General features: G+C 37.3%; 1 protein-coding gene across 1 annotated transcript in view; it reads right to left on the reverse strand.

The window, feature by feature from the left end:
- STK26 (serine/threonine protein kinase 26) overlaps positions 1 to 7045 on the reverse strand; it is a 15139-nt gene extending 8094 nt beyond the window's left edge. Inside the window, exons 1-4 of the mRNA XM_019474209.1 lie at positions 7040 to 7045; positions 2668 to 2724; positions 875 to 983; positions 624 to 781 (exon numbers count right to left, since the gene is read on the reverse strand). Of these exons, the coding sequence (XP_019329754.1) occupies positions 624 to 781; positions 875 to 983; positions 2668 to 2703 (303 nt within the window). The 5' untranslated portion in view covers positions 2704 to 2724; positions 7040 to 7045. The remainder of the gene's footprint in view (positions 1 to 623; positions 782 to 874; positions 984 to 2667; positions 2725 to 7039) is intronic.
- Between the last annotated feature and the right edge of the window lie 16270 nt (positions 7046 to 23315).

The raw sequence follows: 23315 nt of genomic DNA on the forward strand, positions 1-23315 counted from the left end.
TAAGACTTGTTCTCCAGACCCCTCACCAGCCTCGTTGCCCTTCTCTGGACACACTCCAGCACCTCGATGTCCTTCTTGTAGTGAGGGGCCCAAAACTGAACACAGTATTCGAGGTGCGGCCTCACCAGTGCCGAGTACAGGGGCACGATCACTCCCCTACTCCTGCTGGCCACACTATTTCTGATCCAGGCCAGGATGCCATTGGCCTTCTTGGCCGCCTGGGCACACTGCCGGCTCATGTTCAGCTGGCTGTCGCACAAAACCCACAGGTCCTTTTCCGACAGCTTTATTACTGTTTGAAATGGGAAACACTGAATTGAAATTAAAATCAAATCAACCAACCAACCTGCAACACTGAAAGCACTGAGGCAGTTTCTCTGAAAGAATCTTAACATGAAAGCATCAGTTTACTTGGTGAGTTTACATGGGTCTTGCATGTGAGTACAGTGACATGCAACTCCTGTATAAAAACAATGTAATTGTACTTTTAATTTTATTATTTGAAACCCTGTAATTTGCAATTATTTTTTCCTCCATACTGATAAAGCTAAAAAGACAAAAAACAAAGTCATTTCTGTTGGATCTGCAGATACAAAGAAAAGGTATTCTACTCTCATACTTACTTTTGAATCATATGCTGACTGCTGAATAACTTCAGGGGCCATCCAAAATGGAGTTCCAACAAAGGTATTCCTCTTAATTTGTGTGTCTGTCAGCTGCCCAGCAACTCCAAAATCAGCAAGCTTAACATCGCCTTGTTCTGATAACAAGACATTGGCAGCTGCCAAGGGGAAATAATATAATATCTGATTTAGAATACTGCTCTTATGAATTTTAAGGGCTTTAACAACATAACGTTTAAAATGTTACGCACCTTTTATATCCCTGTGAATTTTCTTCTCTGAGTGTAGGTAGTCAAGACCTTTCAAGATTTCCTTTAGCATGGTAGCAATCTGGAACTCATCAAATGGGCCAGCACGCAGCTTTAGAGAAAAGACACATTAAAATAATTTTAGTCTTGTGTCTGATTTTTGCCTTGTTATTGATTTAATTAAATCTTAAACTTGAAAGATTTTTTTTAAAGTAAAGAACTAACAGAATTCATAAGATATTCAATGAAGTATGTTAACATTATATCAGAAATAGGTGCCATTGGAATAGTCATCTTCACATCTCCTCTACTGATAATACATTGAAAATGCTGTTACTGTGGGCACTCCCCACAGCACACAGTGCACATGAAAAGCTAGAACTAACTTTCCACAGAGTTATAGTTTCCTATAGACAGCAAACACAGCAGACTGAATTTTGCATTTTAGATTAAGTGAATTAAGAAACTCAGTTTATTTCAAGATAAATTAGTCTATTGACTGTTGTTTTTAAATTTATGATGCATTTTTTTCTTGTTCTAGCATTTTTGATTCCATGCTTGCTTTTGCATCAGGAACATAACGTGCTACTATAAAGCTGCTAGTATGGAATAAGTGTAAACTTTGCACATTAGAAAGATATGTAAATAATTAAGGTGGGTGATTCTGCTATAAAAAAATACTAACAACACAGCACTGAAACAGAGAATACCATGAAATTATGGTATGGCAAAGCGAGGCAAACTTAGTTTTCTTCTTCTAAAGGTTCAGTGGTTTCAGCTGTCACTAGTAAAACTACTTCACTATTTCTGACACTACAGAAGACTATCAATTACTCAAAAGTGTTAAAGAGTAAGTATCTCACAGCCCCTTTCTCAAAAAGACTAAGTTCCACAACTACGAACTACTACATGCTACACATAATTACTATGCTTTTGCATTCCCGTAGCTGAGTTGATGTGATGTAATTTCATAAAGAAGTTTAAATAGATTTGTGAAGTTAAGCATATACTTCAACTCTTGCAGGCAGGACCACTGTTAGCAAATACAATAATATATATATATTGCTATATAATTAACACCATTCTGTAATAATGAAGACATGATATTTTTCCTTCAGAATCACACAAACAAAGACTGAGTTGTACTATCTTACAGGAAAGGGTGGGTCTAAGCTTTACAGCTGAGACAGAGCTGTACTGAAAGTATAGGGAAACCACATCCACACACAGTGGACTGTGCTCTTGTACTCGCTAAGCTACATCCTTCATGAATGCTACACTATCTTAAGTAAAAGGCACTTTCATGCTTAACTGAAAACACCTAAAATGGAAAACCCAACACCTTTTAACCAGTTAAAATTAACTGTACTCTGTGGGCACACACTTCATTCATTCCTGAGACGCAATCTCAAAGGAAACATTTTTTACTGAAGTGTAATGAATATTCCACTTGTGGGGGGGATGACACGTAGGGGACAGATGACCCAAAAACCCACCACATATGGCAAGAACAGTACTTCTCCTCATACTAAAATAAAAAAATTGCCTTACATTTGACTGAGAACAAATGGATGCTTCCTAATGTTTAGAGACAAACAGGAAAAACAAAACAAAAAAAACCCAACATCAACTCAATGTAACAGAACTACCATTCAAATTCACACTTTTTGGAGCATTACAATATAGCAGTGATGTAGTATCAGCTGCCTCCAGGGACCAGATTTTATAAAGAGACATGAAGGCACAATGAAATAAGGTTCACTAGTACTTATAAAGCAAAAAAATCATACACTTACAAGATCCAAAGCTGACCCTCCACCCAAGTATTCCATTATTATCCATAGTTTTGTGCCCTGTAAAAGAAGGCATGAGTTGTTAGAAATCCAATGCTGCCATAAAAAAAAAATTATATATTTCAACAGACTACCAGCATACTGTTAGAAGAATGCAAATGCAGAGTCCCATTAATCACCAAGTTACATGTAATTACTTCTTGTAGAATGATCACACAGCTCCTGTGCAAGATGTCTAAATATCAATTAAAGTTTGACTTCTGTATTTAAAAAAAGCAACAAACCCCCCACCACCACTCCCCCCACCACTAATCATTTTCCACTAACTGGTATCTAAAATGATTCCACCTAAAGGAATGGAACTTAGAGAAAAAAGTTATTTGGTGGTGGTTTAAGTTTAAACTAAGTGTTTTAATGTAAGATTGTACATTACAAAAGACTGTCTTTGCATCACAATTATTAATTCCAGCCATTTCTGATACAGAAGCATTACAATTTTAACAGGAAACTTTCTTGTAACATCACCACACCTCTCATCTGAGGAAAATACTCAGAACTTAAAATTGCTTTTGAGCGAGAAAGTCAGCATGAACACACTTCAAAAGACAACAGAAATTTAAAGCCTAATGGAGGTAGCCGCTAGGTGCCTCTTCACCTATATGGTAACTGTGCATGTGTGTATCTAACATGTCCACAAGCTCCAATTTAAGTTGTCAGATCCAGCAAAAAGTGAGAATTGGCAGCCCTTGAATATGCTTGTACCTAAGGACTTACATCCTACTACAAAACATGCCTGCTACCATAGGGGCAGCTCCGATTTTGAGATACAAAGCAGCACTAGAACCACCAGCCGGGAGAAATTGCACTGCCAGACCTGGAACCCTACAAAAACGTTCAGGTTTCCAAAGTTTTCAGATCAGAGGTTTGAAATCGGCCATTAAAAGGTCAAAGATAAGAGCAATATAGTTCAGTAAAAATATGACTTAAGGCACGTATCTTAGGATTTTTTTTTTTTTAATTATTTCTAGTTATACTGCAAAGTTCATGTACTCCTTCACTATATGCTATTTGAATCTTAACCCCTGTGAATATGCGAGTTTCTGTGCTTTCTTTGTGGAGATGTCTCAACTACTAGAATACTAGAACTGACAAATTCTTCTAACACGGATTTCTAGATGCTGACTTTGCCCTTGGTATGTAGCTGCAAAAGGTGGCTGGCTCATATAAACAAAATCTGAAAGATTTGGTACCAGATCTACAGACCGTATGTTTCAAAACTGGGATCTTCTGCTATTTGCTTGCCAAAGTCCCCTCACATTTCAGAAGAAACCCAAATATTATTAAATTATAGGCTACTACTCTAAGAAATTCTGCAAATAAAAACATTTATTTATTTAAAATAAAAAACAGTTATTAAAAATACTCAACTGAACCACACCTGGTGAAGTACCATGCATGCTGTTTAAGTCTCCAGCAAATATTTACTAGTGCTAGTTTCTTATAACAGAGCACAAGCTTATAGCAGAAGTACTTTTTAAAGCCTCTTGCATTCTACATTGTATGCTTTCCCACCGTATTGCCTGATTAGCGACAGAAATCTACAGAAAACTCAACAAGCAAATAAAGGTGCAGTTTCTGAAAGTACGACATTCAATTATCTTAACAAAGTGTGCTCTATTAGATTTATACTGAATTTAAAAAACACACCATTTATGAGAGTCTATTCCAATATTATGAGATCAGCAGGGAAGGGCTGGCTAATTTTAGCAGTTTTTATAAAGCCCAACTTTGTCAGCTGAGAAGACCTGCAAGGAACTCCAGTTTAAGGCAAACATTGTGGTTACCAGACATGTTTGGAGGATTTGACTATTACTTGAAAACAGTATAGGGTGAAAATGAGTAAGTACTGTGTTTCTGAAATAATGTCTCAAAGAAATTGCTACTATCCACTGTAACAGGGTGTGGATATTTTCTAGCCAGGCATGAACAACCTTTTTCCTAGCTATTTTAGGTCAACCAAGTATAAATAGACAATGTAGAACAAACAGCATCTTTAGATTGTCCCAAAGGTTTGCTGCATAAGTGCTGTACAATTTTGATGGAAGTCTCTGGATGCTACTGTAGGACTTCTCCATATTCAAAGCTGAAAAACTGAGAATAACTTCAGGCTTGCTTTAACTTCAAAAGAAAAGAGCAAGCCCAGGTAGCTGTAACAGTTACAAGGATAGAGATTTAAACCCCTTGGCTAGATGGCACAAATAGGGAAAACAATAATGAAATTTCAGTCATCAAGAGACGCTCTATCTCTATGGGATCAGATGGAAAGTACAGCTCAAGTATTTTATCAAGCTTCACGAATTTGCGTAACCAAAACATGCCAGTACTAGGGTAACTTTTAATACCTTTCATCTTTTTCTTGCCTGAACTGATAAGGTAGTAATACATTTTGACAAGCCATTAGTCTTGCGGAAAACACTCGTTTTAGATATCTAACGTAACTTACACTGCTGTGTTGCAACGTACTATCGCCTTCAAGGGTACCCTCCACAACCAATGTTTTATTTATTGAGATATGATGTTAATTGCAGTCAAAATGCAATACGAGATGAGGAGACAAATTTAGATCCTGACCTACCACAAATATGAACATCTACAGACATCTACATCAGGATTTAAGTTACCTTACAGCTACAAAAGTTGCATTAATACAGCTGTAAGCTTGTACAATTCTACACGCATTTGTGAAAGACATGATATAAAGGTAAAACATTTTACTACCCTACACAAATGTGTTTATTACAGTGCATTCTTTATGCATGCTTGTACATCACCTACCAGCATGTTTAAAAATTACTACTGATCTTGCCAGATTCCCAATGAAGATTTAAGAAAAAAATTACTAATACCTAAGCTCTAAGATTAATTCAATAGGAAACTCCTATTCAAACTCCAAACTTCAAGATGTAGAGGTACCCCAAATTACAAAGATATGGGGGTTTTGCACCTTTTTGTGTCACAATAACTGAAAACTGGCATCAGCTTTATCCCAAGAACCTCAAGGAAGTAGACCTTGTTATCTTGTACCAATGATGAGGTTTTTAAAGAATAAAATATCTGATAACAGACAAAAAACATTGCACTACTAGGTAAAAATATTAAGGGACTGTCCATATTTTTAAAATCACATTCACAAGTCAGATGTACAAGCTGTAGCTAACGAGCAGCTAGGCTGCAGAAGGTAAGAGTATCTTACATGGCATCAGCTGAGCTGACTATGTTACAAATTAGTAAGTCAAATAATTGAAATAAAGACACTCTTCCCTTCCCCCTTTCAGCAGCAGGAGCATCTGGAAGAGCCTGCATGTAGCTGGTAAGCCCCAGGCTCCCTGAGACTGGGCCACTCTATCGCAGTCAGCCACAAGGCTGGCTTTGCATCCTAAAGTTTCAGGAAACTGTAAAGCTGCAGAATATGTAGAATGGACTGTACAAAAATAAAAACTCTCATCTGAAATGCTTGCAACTAGAAAACCCTCACAGTTAACATCTCTTCTTTCGCATTTTAGTCATAAACAACTTTTAATTATCAAATATGCTATCTTACCAGAGGAAAAACTGAAACCGACTATAAATTGATGACAAGAATGATCTGCTTATTCAACGCTTACTTAAAATTGGTTAAAAAACCCCAAAATAGGTTACAACGAATACGTTCTGTTACAGTTCAATTGGATGAACTGAGGCACACATGAAAAACCTGAAGCCAACACATGGTCTCAGCTGCAGTTTCTTCAAAGTAAAAACTACCAAATTTAAATATTTAAACCAGATCTAGATTACTCATCTAAGAAACATCAGTAAGTGTTGTAGGCAACCTGAATGCCTTTGCACTGAGGGTTTGGCTTTCAGGAAAATACTAAGTCTCTTTGATTTAAACAGTACAAAACTCAAAAACATTTCTAATGCATTCCTAGAGCTTCAGAGAAAGCTACATGTATTATTAATATATTTTAGTAAACTATTTCTATTCCATAAGCATGATCTGAAAGAGGGCAGACTGGCCCAACTGTTTTGTTTTCCTGTAAATAAAGAGGAAAAGGGAAAAAGAAAAAATCTCTTAAATTTTGAAATACCTTCTATTTACTGTATGTTTATGCTCTTTTTAACCACTACCTTAAAAGGTTTTCTAGGAGTATTTTCAGTGATCTTTATATATAAAACTAAGCATTCACTAACAAACCTATGGGACCACTTTGAATGTGATCTTTGTACCAGTCATATCCATAGCAAACCGCTATTAAACTCTGCAGCCTAGGATTTTGCTTTGTAAGAAATAAGATGTCTTAATTTTCAGAATTTAGCCTCAATGCTCTTTAACCTTTAATTATGAAGTAATTTTGTACACAACTGTACCTATTTCACTGTTTCCAAGAGATGTCTACAGTATATAGAGAAATTAAATTGTGAATGAAGTACCTCACAGCTAAATGCTTAGGCTGACAGCCATTCCCAGAGTAACAGCTAATAAAAAGTTAAAAGCTATAGCAATTAAGTAAAAAAAAGACACCTATAACTCTCAAAATACCTGTTATTACTAAAATGAAATGGCAGCATAAAAGATTCTTTGCACATTTAACAAAGCTAATACATGATTCTTTCCCCTGAGGAATCTTAAGCTGAAAGATCTAGTATTAATAACCAAGGATAAATCTAGCCTAAGAAAAATTTAGAGCCAAGATACTACTTCATTTCATTTATTTATTTTTAATTACAGAACTAAAAGTACTAATTTATTTGTGGACATTTTTATCCATTTACTTGGGGAACAGCAAGCAGTAGAATTACCTATCATGCTAGTCTAGGATGAAAAAACATTCATGTGCACCATTTTTTAGGGTTGGGGTTTTTTTTATTTAAAAGAGGAATTTCTTAAAGGAGTGAGAAAATAAGCAAAATTCCATAAACAACTCCCCAAACTCTACACACAGAAATTTTCCTTCTTCAGAAATATTAGAAGTGTGAAAAGTAAACAGGAGATCAGCATTAATCTTTCAGAATTTATCCATTTAGAATAGAAATGGGAAGAAGGTGGTCAGGAAAGTACTGCAGCATTAACATGAGCCTGTATTTGCCAGGAATTTTTAAAAACTAAAAACCCGAACCAGAAGTTGAAAGTTTTATAGCACTGATAGAATAGCTATACTTACATATCTAAGAAAAGGGGTAAAAAGTGAAAGACTTGCATAACAAGGCCAAAGACAAACTGCTGTGATGCACAAGTACTTAGGCAGATTTGCAATACCCTTTTTGCTTTCAGTACCTATGTTGCTGTGAACAACGAAAAGACTACTTTCTTTCCCTATTCAATCCATGACTTATAAAGCTTTTTCCACCCACCACCCCTCAAAAAAACCCCCAAAACGAACAAACTCAAACAAAAAAGGTCAAACAAAACAAACCCCCACCAAATCAAGGTTTCATTTCCCCATTTACAGCTGCTGAAATCGCTATTTAATTCTGAAATTTAACAAAACATTTTTCCAAGCAGAAATACTTTCCAAGATTTACCTTGACCGGTTTGTACTTCAGGGCAAACAATTGGGCTTTTACAACACAAAGTTAAAATGATGGATACCCAGGAGGATAATATTTAGAACTTAGCTCATGACAGAAAATAAAGGACTGTAAAAAAGACTGATCATGTCTGGATCTGCAGTACCATTTGTGCACTGCTCCAGGGGAACATTGCTAGCTGAATTCAAAGTTATCTTGAGAAGAACCAGCTTGTTCTAATATACTATGATGCAGGAAAGTAAATTCTACTACATCTCAGAGCTCTATCACTCAATAACAAACAAAAAAAATCCCACTGATTGAACCCAGTAAAGAGAAGGAAAGATGGGACATCAGTGACAACTTGTATGTTCACTTCAGCATGAAGAACCCACAGGATACTGAGTAACGAAGTAAACAGCAAAGCCACCGTAGCTGTCTTATCTTGGTCAAAATGAGAATTTAGTATTTGGAGTACAGAAAATTAAACCACCCACTTAGCATTAAAATATTAAAAATGGAATACTTTGGCAATTTAAATAGGAAAAAAGCCCAGTCTAAAAAGAACACTACTAAATAAATTCTGTAAATACTTTTATAGTATCACTGAAAGATACAGCACAAGTGTGACACAGGAACGTTTCTCAGAGATCTGTCTTTAGAATAATGACCAAAAACCCACTATACCTTAACGAGCCAGAAATGGCTGGGGAAGGAAAAAAAACCCAACAAAAAACCCCCAAAACAAAAACAAACCCCCCAAACCAACAAAAACCCAAACCCAAGCAAACAAACCAAAAAACAAACAAAAAAAAACCCAACAAAAAACCCCAAATGCAAGCAAACAAAAAACCCCAGACATTTAAGATAGCTCTAACTATGGTTAACACTTTAGCTTTTATTAAATGGTTTTAGGTTTTTTTAAAAATCATCTTAAAACACGTATGCACTGCAGATCATTTAAGCAATATTTAAGGTGATTATACCTGGACAGTTTTGCAAGTTGAAAAGACTTGCTCAACATTTTGGATTTCTGTAGGTTTTCATTTTTGTTTGTTTGTTTTTAAACTATGCCTTAGATAACACTTCACACTGGTTACATAACTGCTGTCCTCAGTTTTGTCTCAGGCCTACTATGCTGCATAATTACCAACACATCTCTAACATGGTGCAGGGTTTCTTTCCATATCAGAGAAAGGTTTTTGTATCTACAGTTATAAAGGTATTTTTTTCTTCCCCAGAAATGCCAGAAAATTGTGCTAGGGATTGTGGAGGGAGGAGAGAAAACCAAGGTCCAAAAGCAACAGCAATGGCAAGAGGAATCCTCTACCAACTCTGTTCATTCTCTAGCCATTTTGTGCAAATTTCAGCCTCAAAGAGCAAGCAGCAAAAGGAGCAAAACAAAGTGACAAGCTCTGTTCAAAGAAAAACAAAAACCTACTAAAAAAAGGTCAAGTTGGCATGATAACTCTTCCTCAACTTTAGAATTTTTTCCTAGCGGCATTCAAAACAACTGGGTCCTACCAAATCTTTGTGCAATACTATACATTACCTTTAAATATGATCCGTAGTATTTTGTTACATAAGGACTATCACACTGACTTAAAACAGTTATCTCTTGCTGTATATCTTCTATCTCATCTTCTGCTTCCTCAAGGTCTATGATTTTTATAGCAACCACTTGCTGTGTCCGATTATCAATTCCTTTAAAGACTTCACCAAAGGAGCCTTTCCCAATGCGTTCCAGTTTTGTGAATAGTTCTTCTGGGTCTGCTCTATGGTTCTAGAAAAAAGAAAAAAAGAAGAAGAAAAAAAAAAGATATATGAGTTATTTAATTTACTTCCAAGTTATTAGCCCTCATTACTTCCTAAGAAGCACATCATCCAGATTTATCATCAGTAGAAGGCTCACATCAGATAAATTTATTTCCTGCACACTAACTTCTAATTCAGCTATTAGTTACAGAACATACATTATGCAATTATGTCAAAGGTAAATGAGCCTCACCAGGTAGGGAATCAGGTACAAACTTCATTTCACTTCCCCACATAACAACTCTTTAAAACAAAAGAATAGCGCTGTTCTGAATATTAATCCTATCTGTGCAGTAATTCAGAAGACTGGGGAATGCAATTACTGGCACAGAAGCACTAACATCATCACCCAGGCAGAAAAGGCTGGGTTTTCTACCTGGCCAACAGCCTTGGGCAGACAAAGCATCCTATCAAGTAACACAGCGTGGAGCTATTTGTGAGAGGACTCCATTACCCAGTATTCACCGGCAGATTCTGAGATCTGATAAGATCAGGCGTCTTCAGGGCAGCTAAAAGTGCTGACAGAGAGTAGAGCAAAAGGGACAGAGATGTTCGAAGAAGGAATAAGAAGGCTGGAGCAGAGTACTGAGGTACTGATCAGAACTGGCTGGTATCACCCAAGCATGCCTTAAAAAGGGGAGCAGAGCACCAGGCAGCATAGCACTGCTGAGGACATCTGGCTTAGAGTCCCTGTTGATTCACTACTCTAAGTTCAGCAGACTGATTATTATACAAAGATTTTAAATTTCTCAGCTCCATTCAAGTAGTCACGAAGAAAACAAAAAGGAAGCAAATTCCCATTTTCCCTTCAAGATAAAGCATGCTGTGTGGCTGCTTAGAGAACCTTGTGTATCCAAAAAGCACAGCAGTGACTTCTGAAGGACACGGATGACTTGCTCCACAGTTTAAGAACACAAATCTTTAGACCATAGTAAGAAAGTATGCAGAAAAGTGTTTTTAGGAGGCAAGACAGACGTATTAACAGAACAGCCCACACTTTGCAGAACAACAGAATTAAATATATTATCGCTGTCAGAACTGGGCAACTCATTGCACAAATCAATCTTTAAACAAGAAACATCTGCCCAAAAAAGCCCTCTGATTCAATAGCAACATTTGAAAATATGACAGAGATGCTTTGTTTTAGATCTTTCTTGCACTCCAAAACTCAGAACCAGCAAAAGAAGTGACAGTTTTGGCAAAAGCGGACATTCAACCCAAGGCACAGATTACCCTACATAACAAAATACTCAAGTATTAACATGAAACTGCAGAAAACATCTTTACACCGGTGTTCTTGCAAATGGATGCAAAAATCTTTACTGGGAAAAAAATACATTACTACTTTAACATAGTCCAAAATGGACAATCTCATTTCCTTACTGGGCCCTTACTGTCACTTCTTCCCTTCTACCAGAACCAGAATTTATTCTACAATATGGTGAGATGAATCAGGAAACAGATTTAGCTAAGAGTTAACCATATGATTCGTCAGGTTTATTTTCAGCAGAATCAGTTCACTGCTCATATATACCAAGCTGTCATTTGTGCTATCACAAGAGGAGGGAACATGAAGTAGTATGGCAGATTCATGCTGATCTGTGGAGTTAGATTTTTAGATTTTGCAAATATACAAGACACACTGCTGTTCCTGCGCAGCACAGTAAAGCAAAAAGAATGAGTAATTTCCCCTTTGTCTACAATGAGCTTGTTGCTACTCTGCTCCATTAAAAAAAACCAAAACAAAAAACCAAAACACCCCCCCAAAACAAAAAAACAAAACCAAACCCCACACACAAAACAAAAAACCACACCACCTTCAGAGACATAATTAAGCAAAAAATTTTGTATTTTCTTCTGTTGATAGATCCAGTGAAAGACTTAAAAGATGAACAAATACATAATCAAAGCAAATGAAAAAAGACAGGATGAGTACTATTTTGATCTGAAATCTGGGACAACTAACATTATTATACTGGGAAAGAAAAAGATTGTAAGCCTCAGGTGCTCATAAAGCTTTTAGTCAGACAAAAAATCCCCAGTAAATCTTCAAACTGCCCAAAGATAGCCATATTGCCATATACTACTGCATCAGCCCCTGCCATCTTTTCATCGTTAAGACTAAAAAAATAAAAAAATAATTAAAAAAAAATCTGAATTTAAAATCTATTTTCAGATGTGTTTCAAAAAAATATTGTAGGGACACATGGGGCAAAAGCAGCAGCAACTGCCACCCAGCCTTTCCCTGCTGCTAGAAAAGCTGCAGAACTGCCATTTAGACAGCAACCTAATGTGTTCCTAAACTACATTAGCTGCAATAAGGAATAATTAACTGATAGTTCTCCATTTACAATAGAGACACACACACCCTCCAAGAAACAACAGAGTTAAGAGAAAGGACTGGCAAAACTTTCCATTAACTCTAAAATACTCATCTTCAGAAAAACTAGCTTCATTTTGAGACACACTTGGAGCCTGGGATTCCGGGAATCATTCATACTAACTAACAGCTATTGTTGATTTGAGATGAAACCTGATAAACACTTCCAGACAGATAAAAGAAAAGCAATTTAATCACAGATATAGTCAGTTAATCCAACCCTTCACAAATCTTTTATGAACTCAAAGGGCAACACTTGGGTTTTGCTTGGGGAGAAACCTTAAACAGAAAACTCCTCTGGGCTCCTCAGTGGAAATGCACATCACTCAATCCTATACACCCACTTAATGGTCACCAACAAAACAAGCCAGGCCTCCAAACTCCCTCCCCCAAGCTACTTCAGGTGAATCAGAGCTTTAAAGGTTATTTTAACTTCCAACAACTCCTAACACCATTACGTGGGAGTGCTGCAGTATAGGGAGAGATCGGGCATGGCTGGATTTCCCGACACCGCAGAACTCCATGTACATCCCTGGGAGGGAGAGGTGGAACAGGGGGGCATCAGAGAAGAACAAACACTGCGGGACTACTAGAGGAAAAAGTCACATCTTTCTATTCTGAGAAAGTCCTCTCACAGCAAGCAAAGTCAGTTTTACAGCTTCTGTTATTCACCAAGGCTGACAAGGAACTGTAGGACACTCCAGGATAAGGACGAATATTTCTGACCAACTATGGCTAATATTGAGATAATGTTCTTTGGAAAGGCTTCAAACTTAGAACACAACATAACTTAAAATATGGCCTTAGAACAAAGACTGCATTTTGAAACAGATTTGCCTTTATCTTTCTTAATTTCCTTATCTTTCAGACTATTGTTCTACAGGAATGTTTTTCTACAACTAATAAAAAAACCCAAACCACCAAAACTTTAAAAGACTACTTTTTAAACAAAGATAAATTTATATAATGCAGTAATGCCTATCCTCCTTCTTCTGGTATAGAAAAGGATGGAAATATACTTTATATAAATAAAAGTGTGTATGTGTGTATACACACTCCCAATATATACCAATAAGGTTTTGCAGCACAGCTGCCAGCTAAGATTCTAATATGGTAGAAATTAGGATTTCTAACACTATTAACACTCCTGAGCAAAACAGCCAATTGTTATTCCCTGTTCTTTCACAGATCTTTCATTGAATGGGAAAAAGGTTTAGAAGTTTTGAAAGTTGCCTGCATGAATAATTGTTGGTTTGGTTTTTTTAGAAATAAATACTGGTTTCTATGGGGAGTCATGTCTTTTGAGCAGCAAATGGTCACAATACAACAGACAGTGTATGGACTCCACCATCACCTCCCCGAAGGTAACACCTATAAGTGGACAAATCAGGAAAAGAATCTATTGCCCTTCCCCTCCCTAAGCCCGCTTCCACAGACAAAAGCAGCAACAGGCATGACAAGCACAGGCACATTCGCATGCCAACTTCAATCTCGCCAGCATGAGCAACAGTACCAGCACAAGCGTGACAATACGAGCCCACTGCATAGCTTAGGAAGTCCACCATTTCACCAGTCCAGCACAACTATACAGCCTGCGCTGGCGTTCAGTAAAATCTCTCCTCCTCTTATCCAACTGTATGTGTTTATACACATACAGTCACAGGATCATAGCATAATTCGGCTTGGAAAGGACCTCAGGAGGTCATCTAGTCCAACTGCCTGCTCAGAAGCCCCAAATAAAAAACGCTATAGCATAACTTTTGCCAGCATACCTGCAGTAGTTGCATCAAGTATTCTGCCAATATGGCTTATACAAGCATTTTCTTTTTATTCCAATAAACACAGCTACACAGCAATGTCCTGGCTGTATTCTGCTACAAGACTTGACTGGCTGACTCACCTTCCCACCTCTGACCCTTTCATGTACCTGTTCTCCAAATTCTGCATTCTTCCTCTGAAACAAAGTTAAAGCATGCTGATTATCTAACTTTCAAGGTTATACAGATATCTAATGACATACACCAAATTAGAAGAAAGAACATCTACGTTAGACTGCTTCAGGATCTGTCAGTGCATGGCAGCTCTTTTGCAGAAACAGGTCTTCTAAGAAGGTTCCTTAATGAATTTCATTAAAGACTACCGAGTACAACTGGATGAAAAACCAAAGCTTCAAAGAATCTTGGACAGAGACTGAGCTAATGCCTTGTATCTAAGAAAATCAAAACCAGGATCCTCGAGGCCTCCCAAAGCAAATAATTTAACATAGTCTTGTGAGATTTCTTCTAAGTAGTCTGCCAACATGAGAACATATATCCTGTTGTCTTAACAGTATTTCTAAAACCTGACCCAGAAATGCTGTTATACTATCCAGATTTTCAAGCGTCTCCCAGGCTTTATTTGGAATAGAAGTTCCCTCAAAATTGTAGCAGTACTACAGAATAGCTCACCTACACTGGGAGACATTACTCAAATACATATTAGATAAAGATGCAATAATTAGCTCAAAAGATTTTATAAAAGGTTGGTAAGAGAAGATTACAGTGTCTACTCATATGTTTTTCAAGTGTCCGCTACTATGGCACCCTAACACGTACTGGTATCTTTGGAAGCCATCAGAATTACCTGTGTGTTTAAAAGACCGTCACTTCAAGCAATTGCTCACTAAAATAAAAACCTGATCTTCATAGCCAGGGAGAAGTCAAAGGTAAACTATAAGGAAAAGAGCTCTCTTACAGAAATATCGAGGAAAAGAAGGAGGTTATATTATGGCAAAATATTTTAAACTAAAAACCAAACCAAAAACAACCCACCATCAAAAAACCACCCCAGTAATTAATTTGTTGTGCAACCTCACAGTTACATTAGCATTAAAATGCCAGATCAGAAATGTATAACTTTGTTGCTGAAGCCAGCATGCACTGCACCATTTCTCTTAAGTCCCACTGTCTGAATTATGGCTAACAATAAAATTAAATAGTTTATTATCTGTAGAATCTCCAAGATACCTTTTATTGTCTTAAGAATGAATACCTGAAATACCATGAGTAAAAAAGACACTTGAAAGTCAATAAAAGAAAAACGGATTAAAAGTTAAGACATTTAATCTATTCTCAGCGTTTACCTGACTCTTACAAAATACTGCATCTGGGTTGAGCACACTGAAATCACAGGTAATCAGTCCATTCATAGACATTTATCTATTCTCAGATAATAAAGTAGTTCTAAGTTTTTCTTCTGTTCAGACCCCAAAAAACCCTGAAATTAAGAGGGAGTAAGATTGGTATACCTGATAGGCTATGGGACTTCTTAGAGTAATGTCTTAATCAACAGATTCGTTCATCTTAATTGAATTTCTTTGCATACATTATCTGCATGTAGTTTCAGATATTATATATACACATTAATTATACACCATACATATTCTATTATATAACAATACATATTCACATACACTTTATATATATATTTTTCCATATCTTACCTGCATAAGGAATGTTTTACTTCTTTACAATAAAGCCACCACAGGTAGTGATATTTTTTAATTCCTGGAGCTCCTCCCACCTCCCCCCGCCAATTTTATTTTAAAATCCTATTACAATTAAAGTTACTCACACATACAGTGCCATAGGCATGTGTGTGTATATATATAAAAATGTAAATGGTTTGAAGTTAATGAAGGCACAGGTGCAGATCCATTATTACTTATAAAGAATCAGAAAAAAATGAACCTGCAGACATTCAAAACAAGGGTGGAACCTGTAGACATCTTTTTTCTCCATCTTGCACACACACTCTTGCTTCTGAGAGACTTTCGCATGTAACTAAACTGATGCTACCCTGCAGTCCTGTTCAAGACTCAAACATCAGGATAGTAGATACTTCATTATTTTTATTGGAAACTGTAATACATACTGAAGAAGGAAATTATTTTAACAACAAATCAATTTGATTTTGTAAAGTATCAAACTTTTGCATTATCAAGCTTTTCTACACGGGAGGTAGCAAAAACTAGATCTGAGCCTTGCTGTCCTTAAATGGGACCTGACCTCTGTTACACACTTTATGAAACATCTCCCTTATCTGACAAGTCCAAGACTCATTGCCATTTTTAGTGAGAACCTGGAGAACTTCAATATAAAACAAAAGCAAAAATAAGCAAGCAAAAAGCCCATGTGGCTTTGTTTTCATCAAGTCAGCCATAAGGTGAGCTGCTTAAAAATTCATGAGACTATCAAAACTTTAAAATCAGCATTCAAACCCACCCATTCTCAGATTTTTAAGGAATCACCTTCATCTTCAAACCACCTCTGACCTGTGGCAGATGCAAGCTGTCAATTGTATGTTGTGCTGAAAATGGAAACCACTGAACTCACTTCCTCTACTCTTAGCTATTCTCTCACTTTGGTAACACACCATGAAGAAGCTTAGGAAACAGCATAAATAAGCAAAAAGAAAGAATAATAACACATCTCCCAAAGATTAGCTCTTTGACACAGGCAATTAAAAAAATTTACACCAATTATTTATGTAGTGTTCTGCATTGAGGGAAGGAAACACAAAGAGAAATTTCTCATGCCAGTGAGCTTCTCTGTAACTGAATATCCTTACATTTCAAATGGAGTCCCACTTAGCTTCCATTCTATGTATGTTCCTTTTAACCATCTAGTGTCTTAAAAAAAAAATCCTCAAACCACTGCATGCAGCTGCATATCCTTCAGTCTGCTCACATCTCTGACGAGCACAGCCTACCAAAAGAGTCAGAGGAATTAAGGGCACAAATTATGTGGCTAGGTCTTTACTATGATTTGAAAAAGACATAAGTGACTGAACGCTTTATAGCTAGGAAGGATGGACATTCTTAGATGGAGACATAAGTCAGTTCAAGAAATCAACAGGTTCTGGTATCCCAAAGTGTTCAAACTTCATTCTGCAGTTATTAGAGTTCAACAAGCTGATCTTTCAAAACAAATACAATCTCCTTTGTTGAACAGTGCAGGACAAGTGACTGCTGAATGGGTAATTAACCCACCTCAATGAACTAACTGCCTGCACACCTGAATCAGAAGTCAGAAGATAGAGGGCGACTGCAATTTCTCATTGCTGAAGAACATTTGTAATCTCTCCATTTTATGAACTGCTTTGAAAAAACTAATCTGCAGAGAGATTACAAAAGCCACGTCTAATAGGAATATGGAAAAATAACCATTTATGGGCTGCAGCCTACTTTCAGCAATATGCCTTTCCTTTCAAGCAAGCAGCCTGCTTATCAGCACACAAACAATTTTTTTTTTTATTTTTGCCACACCCATTTAAAGGAACAACTATGTCAAAACTCTGCCAGCAATAAACTATACCATTACAGCATTTGGACCATTTTCCTAATATTTAGAGGTTCAGTAGCTACAGCTAAATGGCAACTGCTACATAAATTTTACAGGCCTCCTCACTGCTCTATCTTAGAAGCCATTTCAGCATTTTTTCTGTGCAAGTTAGAACTTGATACACAGGTTTTCCTCCTGTAAATAAGATTAAACTCATACTATAATCCAGATAGAACAAAAATAACAACAAAATCCAGCTTTTTAACCTGCCAGTTTATAAACTAGAAAGCAGCAACAAGACCTCAAGTTGAACACACACACAAGCATCTTTGTTAAATCTCTCTACTGAAGTAGTCATTATTTATTTTCAGGCTAAACAAAATTAAAGCAAGGCAGAAAAACACTGGTTGAAAAAGGATGGCTCCAAAACACAATGTGGGTTAAAGAGCAGGCCACAAGTTTATTTACCACAGATAACTCTCCAGGCATAATCACTGCCTGCAACAAACCCTAAGTGGGAACTCACAGTTAGAGGGTATCACACCATTCCTTTAGCTTTGGTAGGGACCATTTTGAGAAAGGAAGGCAAACACACCAGCCTACTAGAATCTTAGATTCCTGTCCTCTCCCAAGGCTAGACGACCACAAGCTTGAAAACTGTACTCTCCTCTTGAATACTGGCCCTTGATCATATCAGTCATACTAGACCTGAAGCTACAAGAAGCACACAATGAAAAACCAGAAATACAACTCCAAAATGAGCTGCAAAGGAAGCAAGAAACCTACCCTGCCAGAACCAACCTGCCCGTTTCAGGAAACTCCTTTTTCAATTACTTTGCAGCTCATTCATAGCATGGCAAAGCATCTCATTACATAAAAGGCGAGGGGAAGGGGGAGGGGAGGAAGAGAAACACCCTGAAAAAAATTCAGATTCTTCTTGCCAACTAGGCTGGAATAAAGCTGTGCAGGAATGTAAAAATGTTCTTGCTATGACTGGTTGCCAGATGACACCTTCCTAGGTGAGAGATCAACAGCAAGCTCATCTTGCTTCGCTCATAATTCTCCATACGCTTTTAATTGATTTACACCAGTAGAAATTCAATCTTTTTCATTCAGTGTTTTACATTTAGGCGCTTTACAACACTCATGGTCATTTTCAAGCTGTACATTGTTTTTATTATTCTGCATTCAGCTCCCAACACAGAAGCCTGCATTGAAATACAACTTGACAATCTAGCAAAGCATAGACACCCTCTGATCGCCCCCCCCTCCAACATTATTCAAATATTCAGAACATGTAACAGTACCCAGTTGAAAGGAAAGCCTGCAAACGATCGGGGAGCAGGGGGAAAACAGAAAAAAAACCCCACATTCTTCAAGACTGAACACATGGTCCTTGACTTCTGGTTCCTGAAAACAGTGAAGCCACCCTGGGCTCTTAGGCTCCCCCTTCCACGCACAGCTCAAGTGTGAAACCTGCAGATAACTAATATTTCTCATTTGTTGTTCTCCTTCATCAATGCATATAGAATTCATGCAGATCCAGGATAGATCACGCCACAAAGCTTTTCCAGATACGCTGCCTTGATCAAGATCATTCAAATACAGTTTTTGGCAAGACAAACTTGGCTTCACACTTCTAAGAGTCGACTACACAGTTCTTCAAAGCCTTCTTCATAAAGAAAGATCTAAGCTGACGCCATGCTCTTTCCCGAGCTACGTACCTAATCAATATAGCCTATCTCTGCAAAACCACATGCACAAGATACGAGGAAGAATGAGACCGGTGAGCTACTGTTACCTTGTCAATTCCTTTATTAATAGTTTCTCTGATTGAGTTCTTTTTGCCAGATTTATTTGGCTTAGCAATCCCTCTGGCAGAATGGATTTCAATGAATATCACTAGATGGGCACCCTTCCCGTGAGATTTAAGTCTCTCCTTCAGACCTAAGGAGTGTGCTCAGTGATCCTCATCTAATCAGCAGAACAGACTTGTTCTAGAAGAACTGCTAGAAGTTTAAGTTTAAAGAACAAGTGACGGTTAAAAAGATTAAAAACTGGTGAGGCAATATTAGGAAGGAATTTGATTTTTCAATTATTGTAAGTCAGAACAAAATATCAGGATTTGGAACAGTGGTTCCTGACATGATAGATACCTCACCAACTTTATTTCTGCAAAGACAACATATATGTAGCCACTAATTACAGCATATCAGAAAATTGTTTGTTACAGAAGAATTTCAAAACCAACTTTGTACTGTTCATCCTCAACCCCATGCCCCCAAAACCCATCCCTGAACTCTTCAAGTGTCTGTCAATTATTACACTCAGTCCCTAAGAATAAATGAAAGACAAAACAATAGTTTTTTATCACTTTTCAGAGTTGGTGACTCTTTCTTAAATCTGAAGGTAATCACCAAAGAGCAAACAAGTGGTACTTTTACTAACGGGTTTAAAATTCATCCTTTCACTTTTGGAGATGACTGAAAACAATGACAACTGAGGATAATACACTTGCCTATCTTTACTAAGATGTTTCATAGGTCTCATACGACAAATACTGCTGCAGAGGCACATTCAGTCATATATACTCTTCATGGCGTGCCACAAAGTTACTATATATAAAGAAACAATCTATATAAACAAATCCTCCTCCTTTGATAACAGTAAGACAGTGCAAGTATGATTGAGCCCTACTTTTCTTTGTCATCAGAATAACTTATCACCATGCACAAGATGGAAGAACCAAGTTCAGCTAATAAAGCCTGAGCTGACTTAGCAGACTACTATTAGGTATGACACAGCTCGTACATCAAGCACAACCAGGAAAGGAACAACTGCAGTGTTGAATTCCACAAATACTTTAATGCATATCTGCTTCAGGTAGCAAAGAGGCATGTTCTCCACAGGTCTTAAAATACTATCTTCCTGCAGTCTGCCTGCACTGTGGCTCAAAGTACAAGTCAAGGAACTGAAATTGGACAAGGTATTCATCACCAAAACACTGGAGTCCAGCCTAGCTTAATCATAAGAAGTCCCTGTTTTCTAGGCACTGTGAGTCTCCTGGTGTCCTGCAAGCGCTGGATTTTCCAGTTTCCTTTAAGTAAGTCATGTCTCTAAATAATAAAAGTTTAAAGTCTTTTCAAAGTCACTGTAGAAGCATCTGGATACAGCTCAGTTCCTAGAAGAGGAATAAATTAACAGATCCTTGAACGGATCTTTCTTCAAAGGCTTAAGTTCCTCTAATGCCCACCCGCTAAACATTTAAGCATTTGACAGTAACAGACTGCTTGCTCTTAACAGAAGTCATATTCTTGTAACTACAATGCATAAGGTTTACTAGAAATCCGACAGACTTCCAGACTAGCTTTAGGCACCACACAAAGACCCCATTTCTACAGATGCACTAATTTAAGAGAAAATGTATTTTTTCTTGGTCCATGAAGACCACTTCCAAAATCAAATGCTACCTCTCCTTTCATTTTTCTATACCCATCCAATAATTAGATGTTAACTGATCCACCTCTGAGCATCCTGCAGGGAGAGACTCTCCAGCTGCCAGGCTCAGGGTGTTCAGCGAGCAGCGCCCTACAGCCAGTCTGTTAACTGGCAGCACAGAGAGCAAAGCTCACCTTTACATCCAAGTTTGTGTTTAATCAAGCAATCCTTCAATTGTGAATCAGAGTACACCAGCTGACAGGTCACATGCTTCTGGTTGCTCTGCTTTTAGAGGAAGTTAGGCTCTTTATTGCAGGATAGTCTGAATGCCAATAAAAACAGATGGAGATCAGGTCTAAACAACCTTTCTGGCTACACTCAAGACTACTGCTATACAGGATCAGGAGATATCAACAAAACCATGAGAAAGGAAACAAAAAGTGTTTAGATGAGTAGGATAGCAGAGATAAAGAGAAATAAAGCCCCAAACCAGGTTCCAAAGACACGCGTACTGACAAGAAGAAACGCAAATGAGAAGAATCAACATTCCCATCAGTTAATGAATGAATATTTCACAGACTTAAGATTGTGCACAACAAATTAGAATAGGAAAAGGGAAAGTTTACACATAAAAACTCTACCAGCTAAAAAAGGCATTTATCACTTGAGTGATGTTCCATTGCTGAAGTTTACAGGCTAGTTTGGAAAATCAGGGTGTTGACAGAGAGCAAGATTTCCTCACTGTCCACTTCAGAAAGGTTAATTGTTGCTCATTTGTAAGCTTACAAGTAAGAGAGGCTGGAAAGTGTTAAGGTTTGGAGTACTGTATGAGATGCTGCCAGTAACATAAGTTCATCAGAAATGCATCATTCTGAAATGACTGACATAAACTTTCTGATCACTTGAAATGAACGTAACCCTCGGAACTATATATCCCGCCTGCTGGGCAAGAGAAAAGCAGTAGTGTAGGACTACTAATAAGGGGTCCAACACCTTCACTCCAGCTCTGTTTTCAGTGTAGGCCCTGGATTGGTAAAAGACAAAGCTAGGCTCTAGCACCTCTCTTGCAAGCCATATCCAGAAGTGCTCTGTATGAGTTCAGCTGGATTCCTTGAAGATAGTGCCAGCGGACAAGTTTCTCACTGTGACATCTCAAAGCATTCCAGACTAAGAACTAGTTTGAATATTTTTATCCTGAGGAACAAAGTTACAGTGACATTACTGAATAAAAACTCCAACCTGACATGCAAACTCATTGCAAACTGTGCTTCATGTAACCAGGACACCTTAATTGTGTTCACATAGCTCCATCAACCTTTCATTTTTCCCTCTCGTCTTGGAGTCTGTGTAAAATGCTGTAATTTGGGGTATCATGCTCAGCTTCAGAGCACTCATTTCACACATTCACTGAGTACTTTGATTTTATTGAATGGGCTTAGAAGTTTGCCAGCAAGTAAGTTAACATCATACAATTGGATCAAATGGAGCCTTTCCAAAGGAGTGAAGAAAATGAATGTGTTTAGGAAGTTGTTTGCATAGGCAAGAATTGTTAGGTATGAAATTTGGTTTTGTTAGGGACACAAGACAGGTTAAACAGAACGCAACCACTACATAAACAAATGGTTCTGTAACTACTCATAAGGGCAACAGATAATACTACCTCTGGGTCTTCCTTTGTTGCCAGGGTACTTTAAGTCAGACTCTGAGTTCACAAAAATAACTCTTTGTGACTTTCTGTAATTTTCCATGTTTGGATTTTTTTAAAGGGAACCTGACTCTTCGTAAGATGGAAGATCTTAAAACAGTCAAAAGAGCTTCTGTTATACTTTGGTGATAAACTATCAAAGTCTTCTTTTTGGAGTATGGGAATTAAATAATAATTATTTCTGGATTTTTGTTGATACTTTTTTTTGTGTAATGAAAAGGGATTGAAAGTATAAGATTACAATAAAACTGAAAACTTCAAACCTGTAACACATTCTCTGGAAAATTCAGTTTCCAACTGTTATATTCAATAAAATGTTTCCCTCAACACAGGCTACAAAACAAGGGGTTTGACATTACAGGAACTTTCCCACAGTGATAGTTTTAACTTAACTATTAGATCTTCTTCCATTAGAGAAGAAACTGTTTATTCCTTCTTCAGT

Source organism: Aptenodytes forsteri, unplaced genomic scaffold, assembly GCF_000699145.1.
Source record: "Aptenodytes forsteri isolate BGI_AS27 unplaced genomic scaffold, ASM69914v1 Scaffold265, whole genome shotgun sequence".
Lineage (NCBI taxonomy): Eukaryota > Metazoa > Chordata > Aves > Sphenisciformes > Spheniscidae > Aptenodytes > Aptenodytes forsteri.